This window comes from Macrobrachium rosenbergii, chromosome 18 (assembly GCF_040412425.1).
Source record: "Macrobrachium rosenbergii isolate ZJJX-2024 chromosome 18, ASM4041242v1, whole genome shotgun sequence".
Classification (NCBI taxonomy): Eukaryota; Metazoa; Arthropoda; class Malacostraca; order Decapoda; family Palaemonidae; genus Macrobrachium; species Macrobrachium rosenbergii.
In genome coordinates this window covers 16,649,234-16,671,733 of record NC_089758.1, presented here as the reverse complement: position 1 = coordinate 16,671,733, position 22,500 = coordinate 16,649,234, and the positions used below count along the sequence as shown (strand labels likewise).

Here is a 22,500-nt window from a genome sequence, read left to right as displayed (position 1 = left end):
AAATCGGTAACCGTAGCTAATAAAACTATATTTACACTATTATTAGCATCAGTCATTATCTCAGTGTCTATTTGAGATATAAGTTGTTTATCTATTTTGTTATCTGGATTTTTATGTCTAATACATGAATTCATACATATACATGTTAGTGTTTTCTTGCAAGCTAACACGAAAATATACTATGTATATAAAAGAGAGAGGGAGAGAAAGACACACACACACCCACACACACACACACACACACACACACATATATATATATATATATATATATATATATAAGTATATATATATATATATATATATATATATATATATATATATATATATATATATATATATATATTATATGTGTGTTAAAGTGTGTGTGTATTATAAAATGCGCAAAGAGAGAGAGAGAGAGAGAGCATTAGTGCAATCATAAGCGCTGAACGATCTTGTGTCTATGTCTGTACTAACGCCCTAGAATACCAAAAGCTAATGAAAAAATGCTTTTCATGAAAGGGAGCTGGACTGAAACTTTTCTCGTCCATTTTCTTTAAGTCTTTTCTAACATTTGTATGAGTTTATGATCATCTGTATGTTTGCTCCCTCATTTACTGCAGGTGGATAGGACAGATAGTTAAACAGATAGATAGATGAAAAGTAAAATGCAGGTGCTTTCTTTGGAATGAATTTCCTCAGCTTTGTTTCATAGTTTCACACATTAAAACACACACACACACACGCACGCGCACACACACACACACACACACACACACACACACACACACACACACATATATATATATATATATATATATATATATATATATATATATATATATATATATATATATATATATACTGTATATATATATTGTGTATGTCTGTAACTTACGACTAACTTTATTAATACTTTTTTTACCATTGTTTTGTACATAATCCAATTTGTATCTACTCTTTAAATTTTTTCGTCACGAAATTCATGAACTAAATCAGTGTTGGTTGTTCGTTTCGTAAAGTTCTTAGTCAAATCTATGCAAAATGTTTACTAAAGATCATTGGCAATAATTTATTTGTGCATAAATGCAGGTATGTATTGTTTACAAGGCTTTCACATACATACATATACATAATTTGCTGTAGACTGAAAGTTCACTGTATGCTGTGGAAAATAAATTTATAAAAGAAATACTTAATGGACGTGGAACAAGAAATTACCTTGTAAAATAGCGATGTATCCAACGCACCAAGACGGTAAAGCCAACATCTTTTTCAAGAACTAACTTCGGAATGGACTAAAGTTCTCCAATAGTTTTTGGCAGACTGTTCCAATCTGATATTCGTTATCTGTTAGAGGGTTCTAAAATCCATGATAATTCGCTTACATCCACCATATATCGAAACCATTAATGCCTAAAGCAGCTTTGGACATTATCAAAAAGTTCTAACGTTTGACCTCCAGGAGGGAGAGCCGTTGCAACACGGCAAGTCAAGTCAGCACGGATCGGGAGAGCGGTACAACAACACCGTGACCTTTATCCTCCTGTGGCTGGCAGCACACTGGCTCAGCTGAGCGAGCTCGACCGAGGTGACTACTAGAAACCTGGGAACTGTGGAAGCCGTCCCGGGCTGCTTGCTTGCTACCCCGCCCGCCCAGCTCGTTCGGTTTGCTTGCCAGTTGGAGCTCGAGCTCCAGCGGTATCTTTCCGCGATAGTGGCTTTCCACAAAAAGCCTGTTAACAGTACCAAACACATATATCTTTCCCCGTTTTTCCTCCCCTTTCCTCCCCCGTTGCAAACTTAGGCGAAAGCTGTCATGCTGATATGAATGCGATGTGGTGGAATTTCTTTCGAGCGTCGTATTTCATGGCCAGTGGTGCTGCCCTCGGTGGACGATTTATAATGTAAACTGGAGTTGCTGAGGCAGCAACAAATAAGTCTGTTTCAGTTATGAAAGCTATTGGCTTAAAATGTTTCTTCTTTCTTAAAGTAAATATCCGGAACAATTTATATTTGTGGTATCCTTCATGTGATCAGTCAACAAAATTACCAGCTAAAAGGATGTCAACCATAAGGTTTATTGTTGCGGATATAAAATAAAAAGTACTAAGTAACCTTTTGAATATTCTAAGCACTAAGCAAAGAAAAGAAAAGCCTTTCATAACTGCTCAAGATATTTCCCAGTAAAATCCAAAAGGTAAAAAAGAAGGAAGCCGACAAACGAACCATAAAATCTGTCATGCTTTTCACCACCCACGTCTTTAAGCTCATAACAAAAAAGAGGATTATCCCTCGTAAGGAAGACTTACTCCTTTATGTTATTAGCGACATCTTATTGAAACCTTTTCGGTTAAAACATAAAAGGAGGCTTTTACATTTTGGGTACGAAGTATTTAAGGAATCTGAGGATAAGTGGGCGAATTACATAAGCTCTCTATGTGCTTTCTCTTCCTTTCATTTCGAGGAAGAAAGGAATTGGGCACGTCAAAGCGATTGTGTTCCTGTTGACCTAAAGAGTGAATTATGAACGTGGCGTAGTCGTCTGTTTTGCTTCGTAGCTGGCGCTTGGGGAAGAACAGTAATCAGGTACACAGACAAGCACACACACACATATACATACATACATATATACATACATACATATATACATACATATATATATATATATATATATATATATATATATATATATATATATATATATATATATATATATATATATATATAATATAATTGTGTGTTTATGTGTGTCATGCTCAAGAAAAGGATTTGAAAGGTTGATTAGATCTTTTTCACCAAACACAGGTGAGACGGCAAAGCTCTTGACGAACAGCTCTCTCTCTCTCTCTCTCTCTCTCTCTCTCTCTCTCTCTCTCTCTCTCTCTCTCTCTCTCTCTCTCTCTCTCCCCTGCCTCATTGTTAATATTTGAACATCCCAGTAAAGCAAAACGTAATATTAGGTGATTTTCCTAAAGAATGGGTTACAGTGAGAATTCTATGGGTACTCGAAGTACCCCTCGAGTAGAAATTAAATGATTCATTTACAGGAACCTAATTTATAATATGAATAAAAAAAATTGAAGTTTAATATGCTTGATACTGAGTGGTCATGGTAACAAGTTAATAGCAAAATCCTGAAATGGAAACGAAAATGCATGTAAGTTACCTGATATACTTAATAGTCACTCTTAACTTTGGGAAGGGAATTGGTTTTATTCTATAACAACACTCCCCCCCAAAAAAAAAAGGTTATAACGTATTCTTCTTCACACATATCCAGTATTTACATTCAGAGGCTCAGCTTGTCAGAAACTGTTTTGAACTGGTCTTCGCAAAAAGACGTGTAACTAATTCCGAAGCTGATTTATCAGGCGCACATTTCTGCATAACAGTAAAACACGACGGTACGATGAAAAGCTGGTCGCTTTCCCCCCTACACAGTAAATTTTTCGCGTTCAAAACTTTACGGAGCCACTAGCCCCTCCTTTATCATCTGCGAAGGGGCAAGGAAACTTTTAGCAATACTGGACTTCAAATGGAGGAGATCCATTATAAAGGGGTTGGTTTATAACTCACGTTTGCATTTCCTATTTTGTTCATTTTTTATTCCGTTGTTGATTCTGTCCTCTTTCCTTCTCTTCGTTTGTACTTTCCTATCGTGACCAGATTATTGTTCATTTTTCAAGCTATGAAAATGGCCACACATTTCATCAATGACTATAAGCTTGGCTATTTCTTTCGCACAAACTGTACGTATAATTTATATTTAAAATGTGGATAACACTTCTGTTCAGCTTTGACTATACTTACTTATGCTTGACACTTTGTATAGACACCTTTTTTCTTCATTGAACTTCTCCTCCTTTATACTTGTCTTGCTGTAAATCAGAATTCGTCTGTGAATGATGAAGCCATTACTTTGGAACGCAAGTCGAAAAACAAGTATTAATGCTTTCTACTGGAACCACGTGACAAATTTGACATCTGGCACGGCACCTTATTCATGACTGAGTTGCCAAATGCTTCCAGTGAGAAAATTCAGTCGTGTCAAGAGTACTCTGGGTAGAGGGCAATTCTTCGACGAGTAAGTAACATTGTTTATGATCTATTTTACGATGGAATGAATTCAAGTGTAAATTACACTGGAAACCTTTCAGTTCACGATTCGCGGTTACCTTGGTGTATTGTTTCATCACGTGAAATTTAGACATTTTCGGTGTCGAGTGCTCTGGCAGTTATTGGAACTTCTCACGAAAATCGCGCCCAGCTAACAGAATTTCCATGTTGTTTAATACTTCTCTCAAATATCGTGACAGTGTTCATTTCAAAGGTTTAAACTTTGCACGTTTTCAGTGTACCATTCACATTAGCCATACTTTAATGAATTCATAGACTCCTAAGCGGGCATAGTTAGAATAATCTTACTAAAATATCACAGATTGGAGAACAAATATATTAAGAGGCACAAACAGTCTCGTAGCGTCAAGTTTCAATGGTCGATACTGATGTTATTATTACTAAAATATAACAAATTAAATGCGCCGAAGTTTCTTCGGCGCAATCGAGTTTTCTGTACAGCCGCTGCAGCTTATAATCAGGGCCACCGAAAACAGATCTATCTTTCGGTGATCTCGGTACAATGCTATGTGAGCCACGGCCCATGAAACTTTAACCAAGGCCGGGTGGTGGCCTATCCTATATCGCTACCAAAAGCACGATTATGGCTAACTTTACCCTTAAAATAAAAACTGCTGAGGCTAGACGGCTGCAATTTGGTATGTTGGATGACTGGAGGGTGGATGATCAACATACCAATTTGCAGCCCTCTAGCCTCAGTAGTTTTTAAGATCTGAGGGCGGACGGAAAAAGTGCGGACAGAATAAAGTGCGGACGGACAGACAAAGCCGGCACAACAGTTTTCTTTTGTAGAAAACTAAAGATGAAATTATATGGTAATTTGTCATAAATATACATTCACATATATGTAAAATATTTCACGCACATGCAAAAGGCCTAATACCTCTGAGTCTAATCATCTCTTGGATGGGTAACGGTCAGGGAGTTAATTGATATGTCGTAATGCCAGGTTAACTTGCTAACAAACAGACAAATCCGAAACCCTAGGAAAGCTATTATATATATATGTATATATATATATATATATATATATATATATATATATATATATATATATATATATATATATATATTTGTATATGTGTATATATATATATATATATTGTATGTGTGTATATATATATATATATATATATATATATATATATATATATATATATATATATATATATATATGTGATCGTAAGCCTAACATCTCTCTCTTACATGTCTATCGGACTAAGTGCAGATATCAACATTATTCACATAATAACATTCTCAATATTACATTGTTTTCTATGTGAATTTACGTCCCCGGATCAATTTGAAAGGTGAATGAAGTCTCTAGAGATCAGCAATGCTTTCCAGCGATGACAATTGATAGCAAGAATAATTAGGCTTCTGGCAGTGCAACTAAATCTTCGTTTTACCGAACTATTTATATCCTAATAGTTTTGTGCTCCAGTCAATGAAAATTCCATTCTTAGTAATATTGGCAGAATCGATCAATCGTTTTGGGAGTTAATTTATTTTTTTTTTTTTAGATGAAATAAGTGGCATGGCAAAACAACCGTGTCATGTGTTCATATTTATTTTGGCCTTCTTTTTTATTGCTAGATTTTTTGTTATGACGTTTCGAATTCTTTTTCTAATATTGTTATACAGATTACTAGATGTGAATCAAATTTCACTCAGAATATTATCTATATTCTGTTTATTAACCGGTTTTTCTTTCCCTTTTAACCTGACCCTGACTCCTAATTTGACCTCGATCTTCCGTGACTAGAATATTCTTTAGTAAATAACATTTTTAAGAACGTTTCTCTTATGCTAAATGAAGATAATTTGACAGATGAACGTGGCTAACTATGACCGCACTTGACTTAGTAATTGGTCTAAACCATGTAATCGTTACGCAACTTTAGATGAATTCAATGTTCATTAAATGTCTACATGCCAGTTATCTGAGGAAATATTAGAAGTATTTATAGTAAAGTTGCAGAACATGATTAAGAGCTGTTAATTAATAATATCATCAGGTCAATTTTTACTGATTACGTCCTTGGCTCAAGTTGTACAATGACTTGCTTTTCAATTCTCTCACCTTGACGACACCTTATAAAGTACAATTTGTTCAGTATTTGATATAGATCTCGAGTTTGATTCTAATATGTGACATTTAACTTTAAGCTGAGATTTCACTCTTTTTCTTAATCTTTATACTTTAATGAAAATACAAAACTGAAACCTGCCATTCAACTATAACCTTGTTAACTCGTCGAGAAATATAACTTGTCTACAAGTCTGAAACAGTAAGTTCGACTTACCTTGTAACACTACTTTTTCATCTGGACCTCGGCGCTGAAAATTAACATTCGATGTCAGCAGTCCTTCAGTTTACGCTCCTGTAAATTAGGTAAATGATAAGTTTTGAATGAAGTTATTAGTTTCAAGCATGACACCTGTCAAACGGAAATAAATAATTGCATTACTTTTATTTTTTTTTCTTTGAACACAAACAAGACAAGACAAACAAACAGAATGCAAAGAATTCCTTCACCGGGAGAGACAGACCCCAGAGGAACGCTGCACTAAAAAAAATTAGATTTTGAAATAACCTTCCCTTAAAGAGAGAGAGAGAGAGAGAGAGAGAGAGAGAGAGAGAGAGAGAGAGAGAGAGAGAGAGAGAGAGAGGATCTAATGGAGCATATTGTTAATGGATTAACAACTGATGACCATTGCGTTCTTGTTTATATTTCATTCGCTAATGCAAAATATGGATTATCTGAAATCTTTTTCTCGGAAATAGTCACGACGTATTATCGCAAATATTTTGTCCGCATTCGCACGTGCATTACACATCAACTAAATCACATTAGTGTCGGTTGGGTGGGCTTGTCAAATGGTCCACGACAGGCATCTCAATCCCATTAACACCTTACCACACTTACGGGCTACCTTTGTACGAGGACACATGCTAGCTTAAGGCTGATTAATCTTAACCATACTAATCAATCGACTAATCACACACACACACACACACACACACACACACACACACACACACACACATATATATATATATATATATATATATATATATATATATATATATATAAATATATATATATATATATATATATATATATATATATATATATATATATATATATATATATATATATATATATATATATATATATATATATATATATATATTATATTATATGTGTGTACGTGTGTATGTGTGTATGCTCTACCTTCAGCAAACAGGTCTTCAGTTTTAATGCTCCTCATTAAGAACCCATTTCAAGTAAACACGTTAATAAACAAAAAAATAATGGTTGGAACTCACTCGCGTAATGGAGGAAAAGCGCCTTGTATCCTCCACCCTCTTATGAGCTGGGGCGAAGTGGCCATAAAAGCAAACTGAATATTATCTTGGGAGTTTTTCTTTTTTGCAGAGTTCATCGTCGTACACGTTTTTTTTTTTTTATTATTTCCCCTAATTGCACTCGAAGCCCAAATTTAACGAAATTAGAACGTAGAAAGAAGATCTAACTGCACAACAATATTCTCTCATATTGCTAGGTAATGGTCCCGATGTGGGTTTCTGATTGCGCTGATGTGCAAGAGTTTTTTTTTTTTTTTTTTTTTTTTTTTTTTTTTTTTTTTGAGGTAGAAGGACCGCGTGCGCCAGGTAGTTAAAATCTAGCTCAACCAGTTTAAGAAATTAAATTGAGAATTAAAAAAAAAAACTTTTAAAAGTGTTAATGAGCCTCCAAGTATATTTACAAACAGGATTTTTAATTAGCAGTTTGTGTAGTTGTTGACACAAATTTCTTGTTTTACAGTGCGTTTTTAGCAATTGTTAAGCGTTAGTAAGAGAAATGACAATATACACAATTTTAGACATAATGTAAACAATATTTCATTTTCTAACCAGGATACTTAACGATATATTCCCAACTACTTATTGTGCACTAAATAGTAACACAAATTTTATCTGCTACTTAAAGAAACACTGCATTTTTTAAACCTCTACCAAATATTGCAATCTTCTGAAGAAAAACCTTTTAATGGTTTCCACTTTAATCCTGCAAAAGAAAAGCATCCAGAGGGTATTTTCCTCTCTCTTTCTCTCTCTCTCTCTCTCTCTCTCTCTCTCTCTCTCTCTCTCTCTCTCTTTATGTTACATCCCATTTACTACCTGGAGTGCTGACTCTTTCCCAACAGACCATTCTGACCTGGTCTTTAGCAGCAGAACTCTGCAATCTCTCTATTGCCAATGCTTGGGGACTGTTCAGCAGAAATCTGAGATATTCGTATATATATCTTAGCTGCGGTCACCGTAGGGAAGCAGTGCCGTAAGTGCACCTCACATGGTGCAATGTAGGCATTACTCAAGGCTGTTTGCAAGGACTTTTCGGCCCTAGCTGCATCCACTTTTTTAGCCTTTTACCTCAAGTCCATTTCTTCAGTCTTGCTGTACAAATCCTCTCATTGTTCTTAGTGCAAAAGTGGGGTTTTCTCACAGTTCCATTTTTGTATCATCATCTCCTTTATTTTCTTGGCCTCTTTATCTTGCTGTCCATCTACTCCAACACCATTTTTTTCATTGTCTTACGCGTTGAACGGCCGAAAGTGCCAAAGGGGTTGGCTTGACAGCCAGAATTTCATAAACCAAATCAAACTAACCTACGGTTACAGTTCGCTCCCCCATGGCCAAAAATAGTTCCTGCAGTACCGTTACCCCTCCCCACAAGTGTCGGATTCCGGATTCCCTGCTGTTTATTGACTTTTTTTTATTGCTCTCTGTTTTCCTTTCGGTCATGGATCACATAAATTCACTGAGCTGTCCATATCTCTCGTCCTTCGAACATTGCGCACACAGGAAATAAGACAGCCATGTATTTCTTTGAATACCCCATCCTCGTTCAAAAATTAGTTTTTTTAATTTAGTGTTTTTGTTTGCTAGTTACCAACAATACATTTTTTTTATTTACAAGTGAATATACCAGAAGATTATGAAATATCTAATAGAATCAATTTTATACGAACACCCTTCACACCCTTCATTCACTTTTCACACACATTCTTAAAAAAGAAGAAAGCGGAACTGTATACAATCCGTAGAAGAAAATCATTGCGACTTTAGTCGAAACCCCCAGTTAGCTGGATAAGGTTGATTAGGTAATAGTAGGCTAATCCAAGTTTCAAAGATAATCTTGATAAGGCGTCTCAATGACAATATGAAGCTGCTCCCAGCTCTCTTTGCTACATTTGACACGCAAATGTTTACAACAGCGATGCTATATTTTCCTGAATATCGCGTTCGCTACCAGCCAGACGAGGCCAATCCAAGCACTGTAGTATTGCAGGAAGTATCCGCTTTAACCCGATAAAGGCAAGCCTCTTGTCGTTGTTTCATACAATAGTTTTAAAAAATGTCAATTTCCTTATGGCATCGACTGTTCAGGAACACGCATTTCTGGCCACCTCAGAAAATGAACACGGAATCCTTTCCGCTTTAGACGATTCGAAATTCACGATTGCCATCTCCGTGAATATTTCAGTTTACGATTCCAATCCCGTTTTCTGTCGCCTTCCTACCTCCCGTTGTCTAGCAAAAAATTTCGCGCTTATTTATGCAGTCTCCTTGCCCACTACGTCCCCCATCCGTTATCCAACGACACCCCCACCCGATCCCGCTCCCCCTCCCCCTACAAACCTGGGCCTCTTAACCCTTCAAACGTCGCCGCCAACGACAACGCGATAATGAAAAACCGAAGTGAATAAATGAAGGGATCGAGGTCCGGCACTCGGTCTGACGCATCGCCTCCAACCATGCGAACGGTTTTGGGCCAATGAATTTGGGGCTAATCATCAGCCGCAGCTCATGAACGTAAGTCGCGTTCTCTCGTCCTTTTATCATCATTGGTGGAAAGAGGGAGTTTATAATATTTATCTTTAATCAGCGGCGCTGTTAACGGGCTACATTTTATGATGATGGAGTTACGGGGCGACGCTCAGTCAATTGCGTTTGCTCGCATGCGTGCTAGCGTCTATCTAATTCTAAGAAATGTCAGGATATATATATATATATATATATATATATATATATATATATATATATATATATATATATATATATATTATATGTGTGTATGTGTGTGTGCCCTAAAAGTGCAGGAGTTTGACCGAGACTTAATATTAGATACTGTCTACATAAACAAGCACAAACAAGGACACATACACGCACATACTCACTCTCTCTCTCTCTCTCTCTCACAAACACACATACACACACACACACACACTATATAATATATATATACATATCCCCGAAGAACAAAGAAATGATTGCTCGATCCAGGTGTAGAAGCAATTACTCTCCCATTAACGATCTCTTTGTGAGTATTAATCGGAATAATGAGCTCAACGATGAGAAGCGGGAGTTTGTCCGAAAGTTATTCTCCTTAGCAGATGGAACCAGCGGTCCGCGAAATGGAAGTAAATCAATAATCCGCCAAAAAACGAGCTTAAAGACATGCAGAAACGAGTCGCGCAAGACGATGAAAGGGTTCAGGGAGAAAACGAATCGACGAAGAAACGGATGTTTTTCGAGGGCGAAGTCGGGAATGCGGGGAATCGAATATTGGAAGAGATCGTGAAAGGGTAACTGGGGAAAAGCGAGAGATAGGAATGATTTTTATATATTTCTCTCGGTTTCACTCTCTCGCTTAAATATGTGTGTGTGTGTATATATATATATATATATATATATATATATATATATATATATATATATATATATATATATATATATATATATATATATATATATATATATATATATATATATATATATATATATATATATATATATATATATATATATATATATATTATATACACATTGATTTCATCAGTCTGATTTATCTAATGATTCCCATTTTTTTATTTTCGTGAATCGCTCGACTGGCATTATACATCATTATACGAGATTATAACCAAGTAAAGCATGCCTTTATGTTTCAAACCAACTTTGATTGAATAATGTGAGAAGATATTACAGTAATAATGCAGATTATTATTATTGTTATTATTATTATTATTATTATTATTATTATTATTATTATTATTATTATTATTATTATTATTATTTTTGTCTATTATTATTATCATTATTATTATTTAAAATCTTTGTAACCAATAGTCTTATTTTTCTTAATAAAAGTGAACTGATGAGATACGCAGTTAGCAGACAGGGGACGGCGGCGATGTCAGCTAAATTAAGGAAAATCTTCTTACTGGAGATTTAGCAGGATTTACGAAACTGAGAAGCTTCTTTATTGCAAAAATAGGATTAAAGCCTGATTATTATGAGCTTGTTTCTAAAGAAGATGACTGAGAAGTTAAAGGCGAATTGATATATATAGGCTGCAAACACACGCACATACACACATAATTGTATATATATATACACACATATATATACATAAATACATATATATATGTATATATATATATATCTATAAATATATATATATATATATATATATATATATATATATATATATATATATATATATATATATATTGTATTAAACTACAACAAGACGGGATGGTTTAGATTCCAGATTCTTTAATTTACAAGGTATAAGCTTTCGAAAACACTCAGTCTTCTTCTTCAGGTACCGATGCACTGTATGCGTTCGAAAGATGATATATATATATATATATATATATATATATATATATATATATATATATATATATATATATATATATATAGTTAACACGTGTCCCTCTTGCCTTCCAGTGACAAAAATACTTATTAAAACATTAGCTAATTTTCTAGGTACTGAATATATGAAAGTCTTACGTTGATCTTGTAGCCCTTGAAGATGCATACAATACTTTTCAATTTTTGCGGTATCACTCAAATTTGAGTGTGTGGTCTAATCACTCGTAAAGTACTTTGTTTATTGCTTAATAAAATATCATTCCATATACATCGCCAAGTTGATGGAGCCGTAGCGTTGGTACCATCAGCGTGTTTAAGCAGGTATCACAGTAAATTCCTTGTTTAAATATTATTATTATTATTATTATTATTATTATTATTATTATTATTATTATTATTATTATTATGAGCCACATTTCTAAACTGAAATGAATTAATGTATATTATTATTATTATTATTATTATTATTATTATTATTATTATTATTATTATTAGTGAGTTACATTTCTAAACTGAAATGAATTATACGAGAGGTGAAGACTGAAGAGAAATAACGTCAGAGAAGACGGTCAGCCTGGCATAAAAAAAAAAAAATGAAAGGGAAGTAAAAACTAAAAGGGTAAATTAAAAGTGAAATGAAAATGGATATATAATTAAAATAGAAAATTAAAAGTAAAATCGGAATGGAAACTTAAAAGGGAAAATTTAGAGCGAAATGAAAATGGATAATTAAAATGGAAAAAATGTGAAATCAAAAGAAAATTAAAAGGGAAAATTAAAAGGGAAAATTTAAAGTGAAATCAAAATGGATAATTAAAATGGAAAGTTAAATATGAAATCAAAGGGAAAATTAAAAGGGAAATTAAAAGGGAAAATTAAAAGTGAAATCAAAATGGATAATTAAAATGGAAAGTTAAATATGAAATCAAAGGGAAAATTAAAAGGGAAATTAAAAGGGAAAATTAAAAGTGAAATCAAAATGGATAATTAAAATGGAAAGTTAAATGTGAAATCAAAGGGAAAATTAAAATGGGTCGTTAAAAGTGAAATCAAAATGCATAATTAAAATGGAAAGTTAAATGTGAAATCAAAGGGAAAATTAAAAGGGACCATTAAAGGTGAAATCACAACGGATGATTAAAATGGAAAATTAAAAGTGAAATCTAAAGGGAAATCTAAAAGAGAAAATTAAAAGGGGAAAATTAAAAGGAGGACAGCAATGTGACAGGTGACATCAGGGAACCCTTCAGGGGAAAAAAATTAAGTAGGCATAAGACGTATACTTACTAAGAAAGTAATGTATGAGAAAGCACCTATTTGCTTCATCCATTCTCATAAGAAAAAATATGAAATACAGACTACTACTGTAAGTGTGAGTGTGTACGTGTGTGTGTGTGTACTTGTGCGTGCTTACGCATGCGTGCGCCCGCGCATTCATTCACGCAATGAATGACGCAGACTCCTGTATGATCACTCAGGCTGGGAAACCGTCGATTATGAAATATAAAACACTCGGGCACGAAATGAAAGCTTGGAATTTTCATGATGCCATCTGATTAAACGGCCAGATAAGAGGATGCCCGATTCCTGTGAAAAGGTTGGCCATTTTGTACCTTTGAGATGTAAATGAAAGCTCCAATGAGAGATGCGATGCTCATGCTGCAGTATATTAATTTGTTGCTTTGCGAAAGGGTTGACGCTGGAGATAATGATGATGAGATAACCCAATCTCGGATGGTGTAAAAGAATGAACCTTGTATTTATGAAATTAAACGTTCCTCATATAAAAATGATATGTGGCACAAAGACGCAATGTTTACAATCAATTTCACTCTCGGTCTTTTGAATTTCAGCAGATATGTGACCTTGCTTCGTTTCTGGTTTTGCCAAACTTGTACCCTTGATGAAAAAAAATATGTAATAAAATACTAAAGGACTAAAATATAAGAAAAGGAGAATAATTTCTGTGAGAGTATGATCGAGGAGAGAAGGAAAAGTTATTTTACATTCATGTTTACATAATGAATATTAATTACACCTGGTTACAGCAAATGAATTTGTAACCTTGTAAACAGATCTTTAATGCTTGAAGCGTACGAAAATGCGTTGAATTAAATGCAAATCTAACCTTTAGGAATGATCGTCTGTAAGGAATTTTTTTATTTCATTCTTTTTCTATTGAAAGAACTGTTTTGATTTTTGTCTGCAATATTTTTGCTGATGCCTCTCCCTAGATGTGCAAATTTTCTGCGAAGAACATTATCATAGAAAACGCTGTCAATGCATACACAGCTACATCCAGAATTTCACGGACTCTGACCTATGTAAGTGAAACTAAATTGTTCTCTACTCAGTAAACAAATAGATACTGGGCGATCCCGAACTGTTAAATTGGCTGTGTGTTTGATTGTCGTCGCTTTCTTATATTCATGAAGTCTTTAATTTTTATGATGCACTCGAGTATACAATTTGCTAACCAATTATCAGGAATTATCTGTACTGAAACAGCAATAATGATTTCTTAAACTTCATTATGTTCTCCTCTATTGGGAGACGTTTTTCTCTGAAAGTCTTGAAATTTGAAAGTAAGTATAATTCCCTTTGGCAAGCGAGATCCGAGCCGATAATGGCTAGAAGAGAAAGACATTAATGCCTAGCTCATTACACTACAATTGCATTTGAACGACTTTTGGCGAGCATTCCAACGTATCGATCTGACCTCCACGGGATCATGGCCACGGCTTCCGAAATTCAACCAACCATTGTTTTCCCAGCACCATGAATCATAGCAGAGCACAATGGATTCATGGCCGCCGTATATCAACAACTAATGCAAAAGTATTGTATATCGCTGCAGCGCAAACGCATATTGCCGCCATAAATAAAGGAAATAGAAGCCAATATTTGCTTGACACCCCCCGAGTATTTGTTTACAGCCAATTACTCCGGGTCACCTGTTTTCTCTCGCTCTCACTATTAGGGGCCAGGTTATGATACAGTTAGCGCTGCTTTTTTAAGTGTATTTGCGATGCAGTATTTCACGCCTTCTAAGCAGGTATGCAAACTGTAAAGAAAAATATTTGACAGCATCAATTACAATGTGAATAATTACTTCACAATATAATGTAAGGTTTATATTTCGGCTTTGTAATGACACAACCTTGAAGATAAGTAGAGCGTGCTGAATGTATGTTGACGAGCTTTGATTTATGAAAATTATACCTGAAACCAAGAAGCTTCTGCAGCACGCACACACATATATATATATATATATATATATATATATATATATATATATATATATATATATATATACATATATATATATATATATATATATATATATATATATATATATATATATATATATATGCATGTATGTATATAAAACAAGGGCTGTTACCTACAACAGTTGAGCGGTCATAAGTACTTGCAAAGGCAAGATAGGTTTTATGGGGGAAATTCAGATTGAACCCGAGGCTTCTCAGTTGTGAGATCATAGCACCACTGCTACGAAGAACCTTCACCGAGAGAGAGAGAGAGAGAGAGAGAGAGAGAGAGAGAGAGAGAGAGAGAGAGAGAGAGAGAGAGAGAGAGAGAAATTACTATGATTCCAGCAGTGTGTTTTTCGACCACGTAAGAAAAGAATACACAATATTCCATTTACCTCAGTGAGGTAGAAGGAAAACTGTCATTTTGGCGAGAGAGAAGCAAACAAGATTGCGAGAAGGAAAGAGAATTTGTTTCCGTTAGAATGAGTTCTATCCCGTTTGTTGCTTTTAAGATCATTAATTAAATCAAACGAATTACTATTATTGGAAATCAGTAAAAATAAATGATCGTTTCCCCTTTTAAACGAAAGGGGTAAAGATGATCTTAAGTGAAGCAATATCTTTGTTTTAGACAACATTCATGATTTTTGTCGACAAATTATTTTAGAAAAGTGCTCGTGCACACAAACACTAAGACGCAACTACCGTAAGGAATTTTTGCGTCCCAATCTGTTCTTTTTAACGTTTTCATTAAGAAGCAACCATTCTAAGACATTTCCTTGTCCTAATCTGTTCTTTTTAACATCTTTTTCTCTCTATCTCCACGTCCCTTTTATTCTCTGCCTCTTTGCGCCTCTATCTCTTCCCTCCTCTATCTCAATCCCTCTATCTACTCTAAACCAATCTCCACGTCTCAATCAGCCGTGTAACTGCGTCCGCGCTATCTGGCCAAAGGCTGGAGTGAACTGAGAGGGTCAAAGGGAGGTCCCAGGATTTATCAAGCATTCATAGCTAATTAACCTTGTTGCTAATCCTTTGAGAGCATAGTAATCCAGTACCTGGAGTGACCTTCAGCGACTGTTCCGCCGTTCCATTCATATCGCACAGAAATTGATATCTCGCAGCAGACTAATGTCTGTTTCCATAATTTCCCCACTTTAACTCTGGTGTGTGTGATATATATATGTGTGTGTATGTATATATATATATATATATATATATATATATATATATATAGTACTGGATAGCCTTGTTCCAAAATCTAAATTTATTTAATTTCTCACTTAATTCCTCTTTCTGTTCGTCTCTCGCTGTGTCTCACCTAATCTTATTTTCTACAATTACATAAGCTAGATTATTTCCAGACATATTCATCTCCAAATTAAAATGAAATAAAACTTTCAGAAGTATTATATCTTGTTTCAAACACTCATTTAACTGTAGTTTGCAGTATAATACTCTACGCGTTCCTCCACATGATCTTAATATATATTCGAGTTTTGGAATTCTTCAGAACCTTGTTTTAAATAGTTAGAAAACAGAAATTCATTTCAGATAATGTGTAATGTCTAACCATCCCACTACATCTAGATCCACAGTCTATTCACTTACACAAGACAAATCAAATCCTTAAATTCCTGAGATACCTTTCATTTATGTGAAGCGTTAATATCTGAAGAGGTTAAAAAATGCTATAATATTTTAAAGAATACTAGAAACGAGTTCCGACAAAATCCCTAAGTTAACCTAATCTTACCTAGCCTTTTCTAACCTAATCTTACCGTACCTACCTAATACCTAATTTTACGTTTCGACATACAACCCCATGTAGTGGTTGATACATCCAACCGTAACTTAAATGATCAATGATAGTCCCCTACCCATGAGGATGCTGCAATTTTCGCCCCCTCCCATCGATTATCCTTTAAAAATCCAATGAGGTGTAACTTAAAAATTGGTTAGCGAGAGGTAATTAGTCCATCAAGTCTCATTTCCATACCTCGCAAGATTCTTATTAAGGACAAGGAATTCTCTCTCAGAATAAAACGTGAAAACTTGGAAGAAATGGTTGCTATTGCATTATTATTCAGATGAACCCTATTCATATGGAACAAGCTCACAAGGGCCATTGAAATGAAAGTCAAGCTTTGAAAGAAGTTGGAAGGTAATAAGAAACACAGAAAGAAGAGTTCAGTTATTAGAAAAAAATTAAAAAATTAATAAGTAAATCTATTAAAATATAAGCAAGTTATAAAACACAAGGAGAACTGCCTTAGGGCAGTAATGCATTGCATCTTCGCTTGAACTTTTGAGGTTCCAAATGCACAACGCCCTCAGGGAGACAGTTCCACAGTCCAACGGTGTGAGAAATAAAGGACCTCTGGAACTGAGAATTCGACAGAGAGGCACACATACTGCATACTGGTGCTGCTGTTCTGCAAATCTGGTTGCTCTCGGCAGGAAAGGGAGTCAAGGATTAGTTCTGGATGTGAAAGTTCTCTGTTAAAGTTCAACTTCCGAAAGACTGACAAACAAGAACCCATCCGGCGATGGTCCAAATCATAACTGCTAATGTTAGGAAAAAGCACCTACCACCAAGAACCACTCTGTCTAATAGAGATAAATCTCTGGCAGAGGCAGTTATCCACACCGGAGAACAGTATTCCAGTAAAGGATTGATAAATGACCTAAAAAAGTTTCCATTGATTTGATCACTGTTATGAATATATGAGGCCTTACGTACAATACCTAACTTTTGTGTGGCATTTGCTGACACTTCCATCAGGGTGTTTCTCAAAAGTAAGATGTGAGTCACAAGTTACACCATGTATAGTTAAAACTTCAGACTCATTTAACAGAGTCCCATCAACCTGAAAGGGAGGATGGAGTGGAAAATGAGTATGAGATCTACTAATCAACAATATTTTCGTTCAGCCTCATACCCCACCGACTACGAGACCAAGAGACACTTAAATAAAAGACGGGAAAGACGCTTGAAAAGTAACCTCCCCCGCCCCGCGCCTACACACCCATCTTTCCATTCATGATCAAAGTAACAAATTTATTACCACACTTTCTGACACACAACTAAATTATTAAAAAATATGACCTTTGTAAATTTGTGCTGATTGAAAAACAGGTCCTGGAGCTCAATTTTTTCAGCTTGAATTACTTTTTTTTGGGTTTAAAAGCTCATTAATATTCTTGCAACATCATATAAAAAATATCCCGCCTATAATAGTAATCTGAGCTGATTAGTATCAAATTTATTGTTTGGAAATCAACCTCTATTAAGAATAAGTAGGGCATCAACGAGTCAGAAAATTATTTGAATGTATTAAACTGAGATTTCCGCTGCCTTGCGTTCAAAACTGAGCTATTACAATTAAAATAAATATTTACATTGGGATTAGTCTAAGCTTCCACGTGGATAGAATATTATATTTTGCATATTATTATTATTGTTAGGAAATAAAAATGTATTATGTATGCTAAACTCGATGTACCATGCAAACGCTGTCACTGAATATACCATTATTTGGGCGTATGTGTTTTTATACAACATTATACACCTCTCTCTCTCTCTCTCTCTCTCTCTCTCTCTCTCTCTCTCTCTCTCTCTCTCTCTCTCTCTTTCAGTTGTAGCTTTCATTGAGCACTATTAAGGCATTTCTTTTCTAGTATTCCAGCGGATATATAGATGTATATATATATGTATATATATATATATATATATATATATATATATATATATATATATATATATCGCTAGAATACTAGAAAAGAAATGCCTTAAGAGTGCTCATTGAAAGCTACAACTGAGAGAGAGAGAGAGAGAGAGAGAGAGAGAGAGAGAGAGAGAGAGAGAGAGAGAGAGAGAGAGAGAGAGAGAGGTGTATAATGTTGTATAATACACATATGCTCAAATAATGGTATATATATATATATATATATACTATACATATATGTATATATATATATATATATATATATATATATATATATATATATATATATATATATATATATATATATATATATATATATATATATATATATATATATATATATATATATATATATATATATATATATAATATATATACATAAATGTATACATACATATATATACATAAATGTACACATACATACATATATATATATATATATATATATATATATATATATATATATATATATATATATATATATATATGTAATATATATATACACATACATAGCCTACTGTACATATACATTAACTAATGTGCCGTTTTCCATAAAAAAGAGAACGAATTCCATGGGACAGCAAAATAAAAATATTCAACCATATAGCTACTATATGCTGATTCGAGGTTGACCCCCAGTGCATAAAGCCACCGCAGCGTCAGCAGCTTCATAGACACAGACAGTGGGCTCTTTATCAGCTTGTCTACTCCCTCTATATAAACTGCACCACTTTACTATGATATGAAGGCATTCCCGTTTCAGCACCTCTTCCGCTTCATGTAATCAACACTCTCTCTCCCTTTCGTCATCCCTCCCAGAACTTTTGAATTATAAACCATTTCATTAACCAAGCCTTCTCTATTCTCTAAACGTGACCAAAGCAACTTACAATGCTGATCTATTTTAATTTATATCGCATTTTGTTTAGCTTGATATTTGATTTCTAGTGTACATTCTTCACTATTTCAACCCTTCGTTCTCCGCATTTATTTTTTTTTGTGTGTTTTTTAATCCTAGTGCACATTTCTTTTTCCTCTCATGTCCTGCTTTCATTTCTTTCTTACCGAACTTACATTCCACAATAAGCTGTAGGTCCCGTTGCTAGGTAACCAGTTGGTTCTTAGCCACGTAAAATAAGTCTAATCCTTCGGGGCAGCCCTAGGAGAGCTGTTAATCAGCTCAGTGGTCTGGTTAAACTAAGGTATACTTAACTTATTTTTACATCTCAAAATTAAATTTATGGCTACATTCTGTTCACTTCCACTCCCATTATAACTGCCAAACACTTTCACTTTCAGTCTGGCAATGAACGGATGAAATATATCTCCAGTTATTATTTTTCCCATAATTCATGGCATTCATCTTATTCTTCCATCTACTCTTTCCCAATGCATCAGAGGCGTTCAGCATCAGAAGGAGCTCTCGCCACAACTTTTGAAAATGGCGTTTTTCACCTGATCAGCTGGCCAACATATCTAACTTTCATACGGGAAGGTGTGAGAGGCCATTTCCATACAAAAACATAGGGTAAATTATCCTTTATTACGAGTATGATTTTCAACCTTCTGGCCAGTACTAGCAACCGGGTGGAGGTTCGTCAAACAGAATTAGCCTCTAATCAGTTCCTTTTTGTGTGTGTGTGTGTGTGCATGTGCGAGCTTAGGCGCACACACATGCGTATAAGACGTGCTCTAACCTCAAAACAAATTCAGATTGGGAAATGAATAAAAGAAAATATCCCGTTTATAAGAATTACATTAAAAAAAAAAAATCACCATTGCCGGCTTCTTTCATTTGCGAGACTTTGCATCGCTGTTGCCTGGGTAAAGTCGAGATGAAATGCAATCTTTCCAGCGAGAGGATGATTAATTTCGGCATTTTTCCTCGCGTCGACATGATGAACCTGGCTTTTGTTATCGTATATATTCCGTCTGGAGTTTTTCGAGTACGAGTACGGATCAGCGGATAGTATTGGTTAAAAATCTAACTTTGATTAATATTTGCGCGTCTGGTTTTTTTTTTTTCAGTGTCCGCTTGGCTCCGTATCTATCTGTCTGTCTATCTGTCTATGTAACTTAAAAGAGAATATAGACCGACGGTAAAGAGCATTGCAAATGGGAAGTGAGCATTAGAAGTTCCACTAAAGATTGGAAGTCCTGCTCAAGAGGACTGGAAGTCAAATTAAAAATAAGGATTGTAGCAAACATATGATTAACCAAAAGAGGATTTTAAATGAAAATAGCGATTGTTCGTGAAGATATAAAGATTTTACAGCTGAATAAATAAAAATCAGAGGAGGAACTAAAATGAACTGGGAGTGGTAATAAAGAGAATGAGAAGTGGCACTATATTGCTTAAGGGTTAGGAGTAACAACACGAGTGAGAATAAAATGTTTGAAAACTGGTTACTCTATAGATGAAGAATCGTCAAACTATACTGAATCACTGAAAGGGGGAGAGAGAGAGAGAGAGAGAGAGAGAGAGAGAGAGAGAGAGAGAGAGAGAGAGAGAGAGAGAGAGAGAGGATGATAACGTCAATGAACGTCTCTTGTAAGGAAAGAACCTTCGCTTCGACTTAAACTGAGTTAGAGGGAAAAGATTCCACAAAGTCAGAGGTAAGACAAATTCAAAAAAAGTAACCTAATCACAGTTTACAATAAACAAGTAAAAAATGCGCCGAAGTTTCCTCGGCGCGATCGAGTTTTCTGTACAGCCACCGAAAACAGATCTATCTTTCGGTGGTCTCGGTATAATGCTGTATGAGCCGCGGCCTGTGAAATTTTAACCACGGCCCGATGGTGGCCTGTACTATATCGTGGTCAGAAGCACGATTATGGCTAACTTTAACCTTAAATGAAATAATAAATTACTGAGGCTAGTGGGCTGCAATTTGGTATGTTTGATGATTGGAGGGTGGATGATGAACATACCAATTTGCAGCCCTCTAGCCTCAGTAGTTTTTAAGATCTGAAGGCGGAAAGAAAAAGTGCGGACGGATAGACAAAGCCGGCATAATAGTTTTCTTTTACAGAAAACTAAAAGTCGTCAGGGAAAGGGCAGCTTCCTCATAAAAATGTCAGCCTTGGTTCCCTAGGAAGTAACAGGTAATGAGAGATTAACTAGAAAGAAGGTTTCTACGCGTTAACCTTTTATTATTCACACGGCGCCTTAATTCTTTTTTTTTTTTTGACTTGTGTTCCCTATTTTTACTTCTGAAATATTCAAAGGAATGTGAGGATATAATTCTGTATATTGTTAGTATCATTATTCTCGTTTTATTTCGTCTTTCCGTATTTGCCTGTCTATTTGTCTATTTTTTTCCCTCGTCAATTCTATTTACCTATCTACCTATCTATTTGTACATTGTATTTACATTTGCCATTTCGCTGTAACGAAGACAATTTTCTACAGATAAAAGCTAAATTAATAATAATCTAACAATAAGTGTACTTGTCTCTGAAGTATGCCTAGGGTTTCCAGTAAGAAATAATCTAGTGTAATTTAATGTCATGTTAATTAAATTTTGTTTTTTTCTCACGAAAGCACTTTTGATGCCATTCCATCTGCACCAACTCAGCGAGTTCTTTACTAGTTTTCTTAATTATGCAGAGCAATGTTCATTTCGGATTTTCCGCAATGCATCTTATT

The 22,500-nt window shown here is 34.8% G+C and overlaps 1 protein-coding gene across 5 annotated transcripts in view; it reads right to left on the bottom strand.

The window, feature by feature from the left end:
* The window catches only part of LOC136848150 (kin of IRRE-like protein 3), a 285,171-nt gene that overhangs the window by 117,902 nt on the left and 144,769 nt on the right, over nt 1-22,500 (bottom strand). For 3 of the 5 annotated variants that reach the window (XM_067120424.1, XM_067120426.1, XM_067120425.1), the window contains exon 1: nt 1,204-1,390. In XM_067120424.1, the coding sequence (XP_066976525.1) occupies nt 1,204-1,252 (49 nt within the window). In that variant the 5' untranslated portion in view covers nt 1,253-1,390. Of the gene's footprint in view, nt 1-1,203; nt 1,391-6,428; nt 6,507-22,500 lie in introns of those variants that run through there. The other 2 variants (XM_067120428.1, XM_067120429.1) reach the window with 1 other exon arrangement.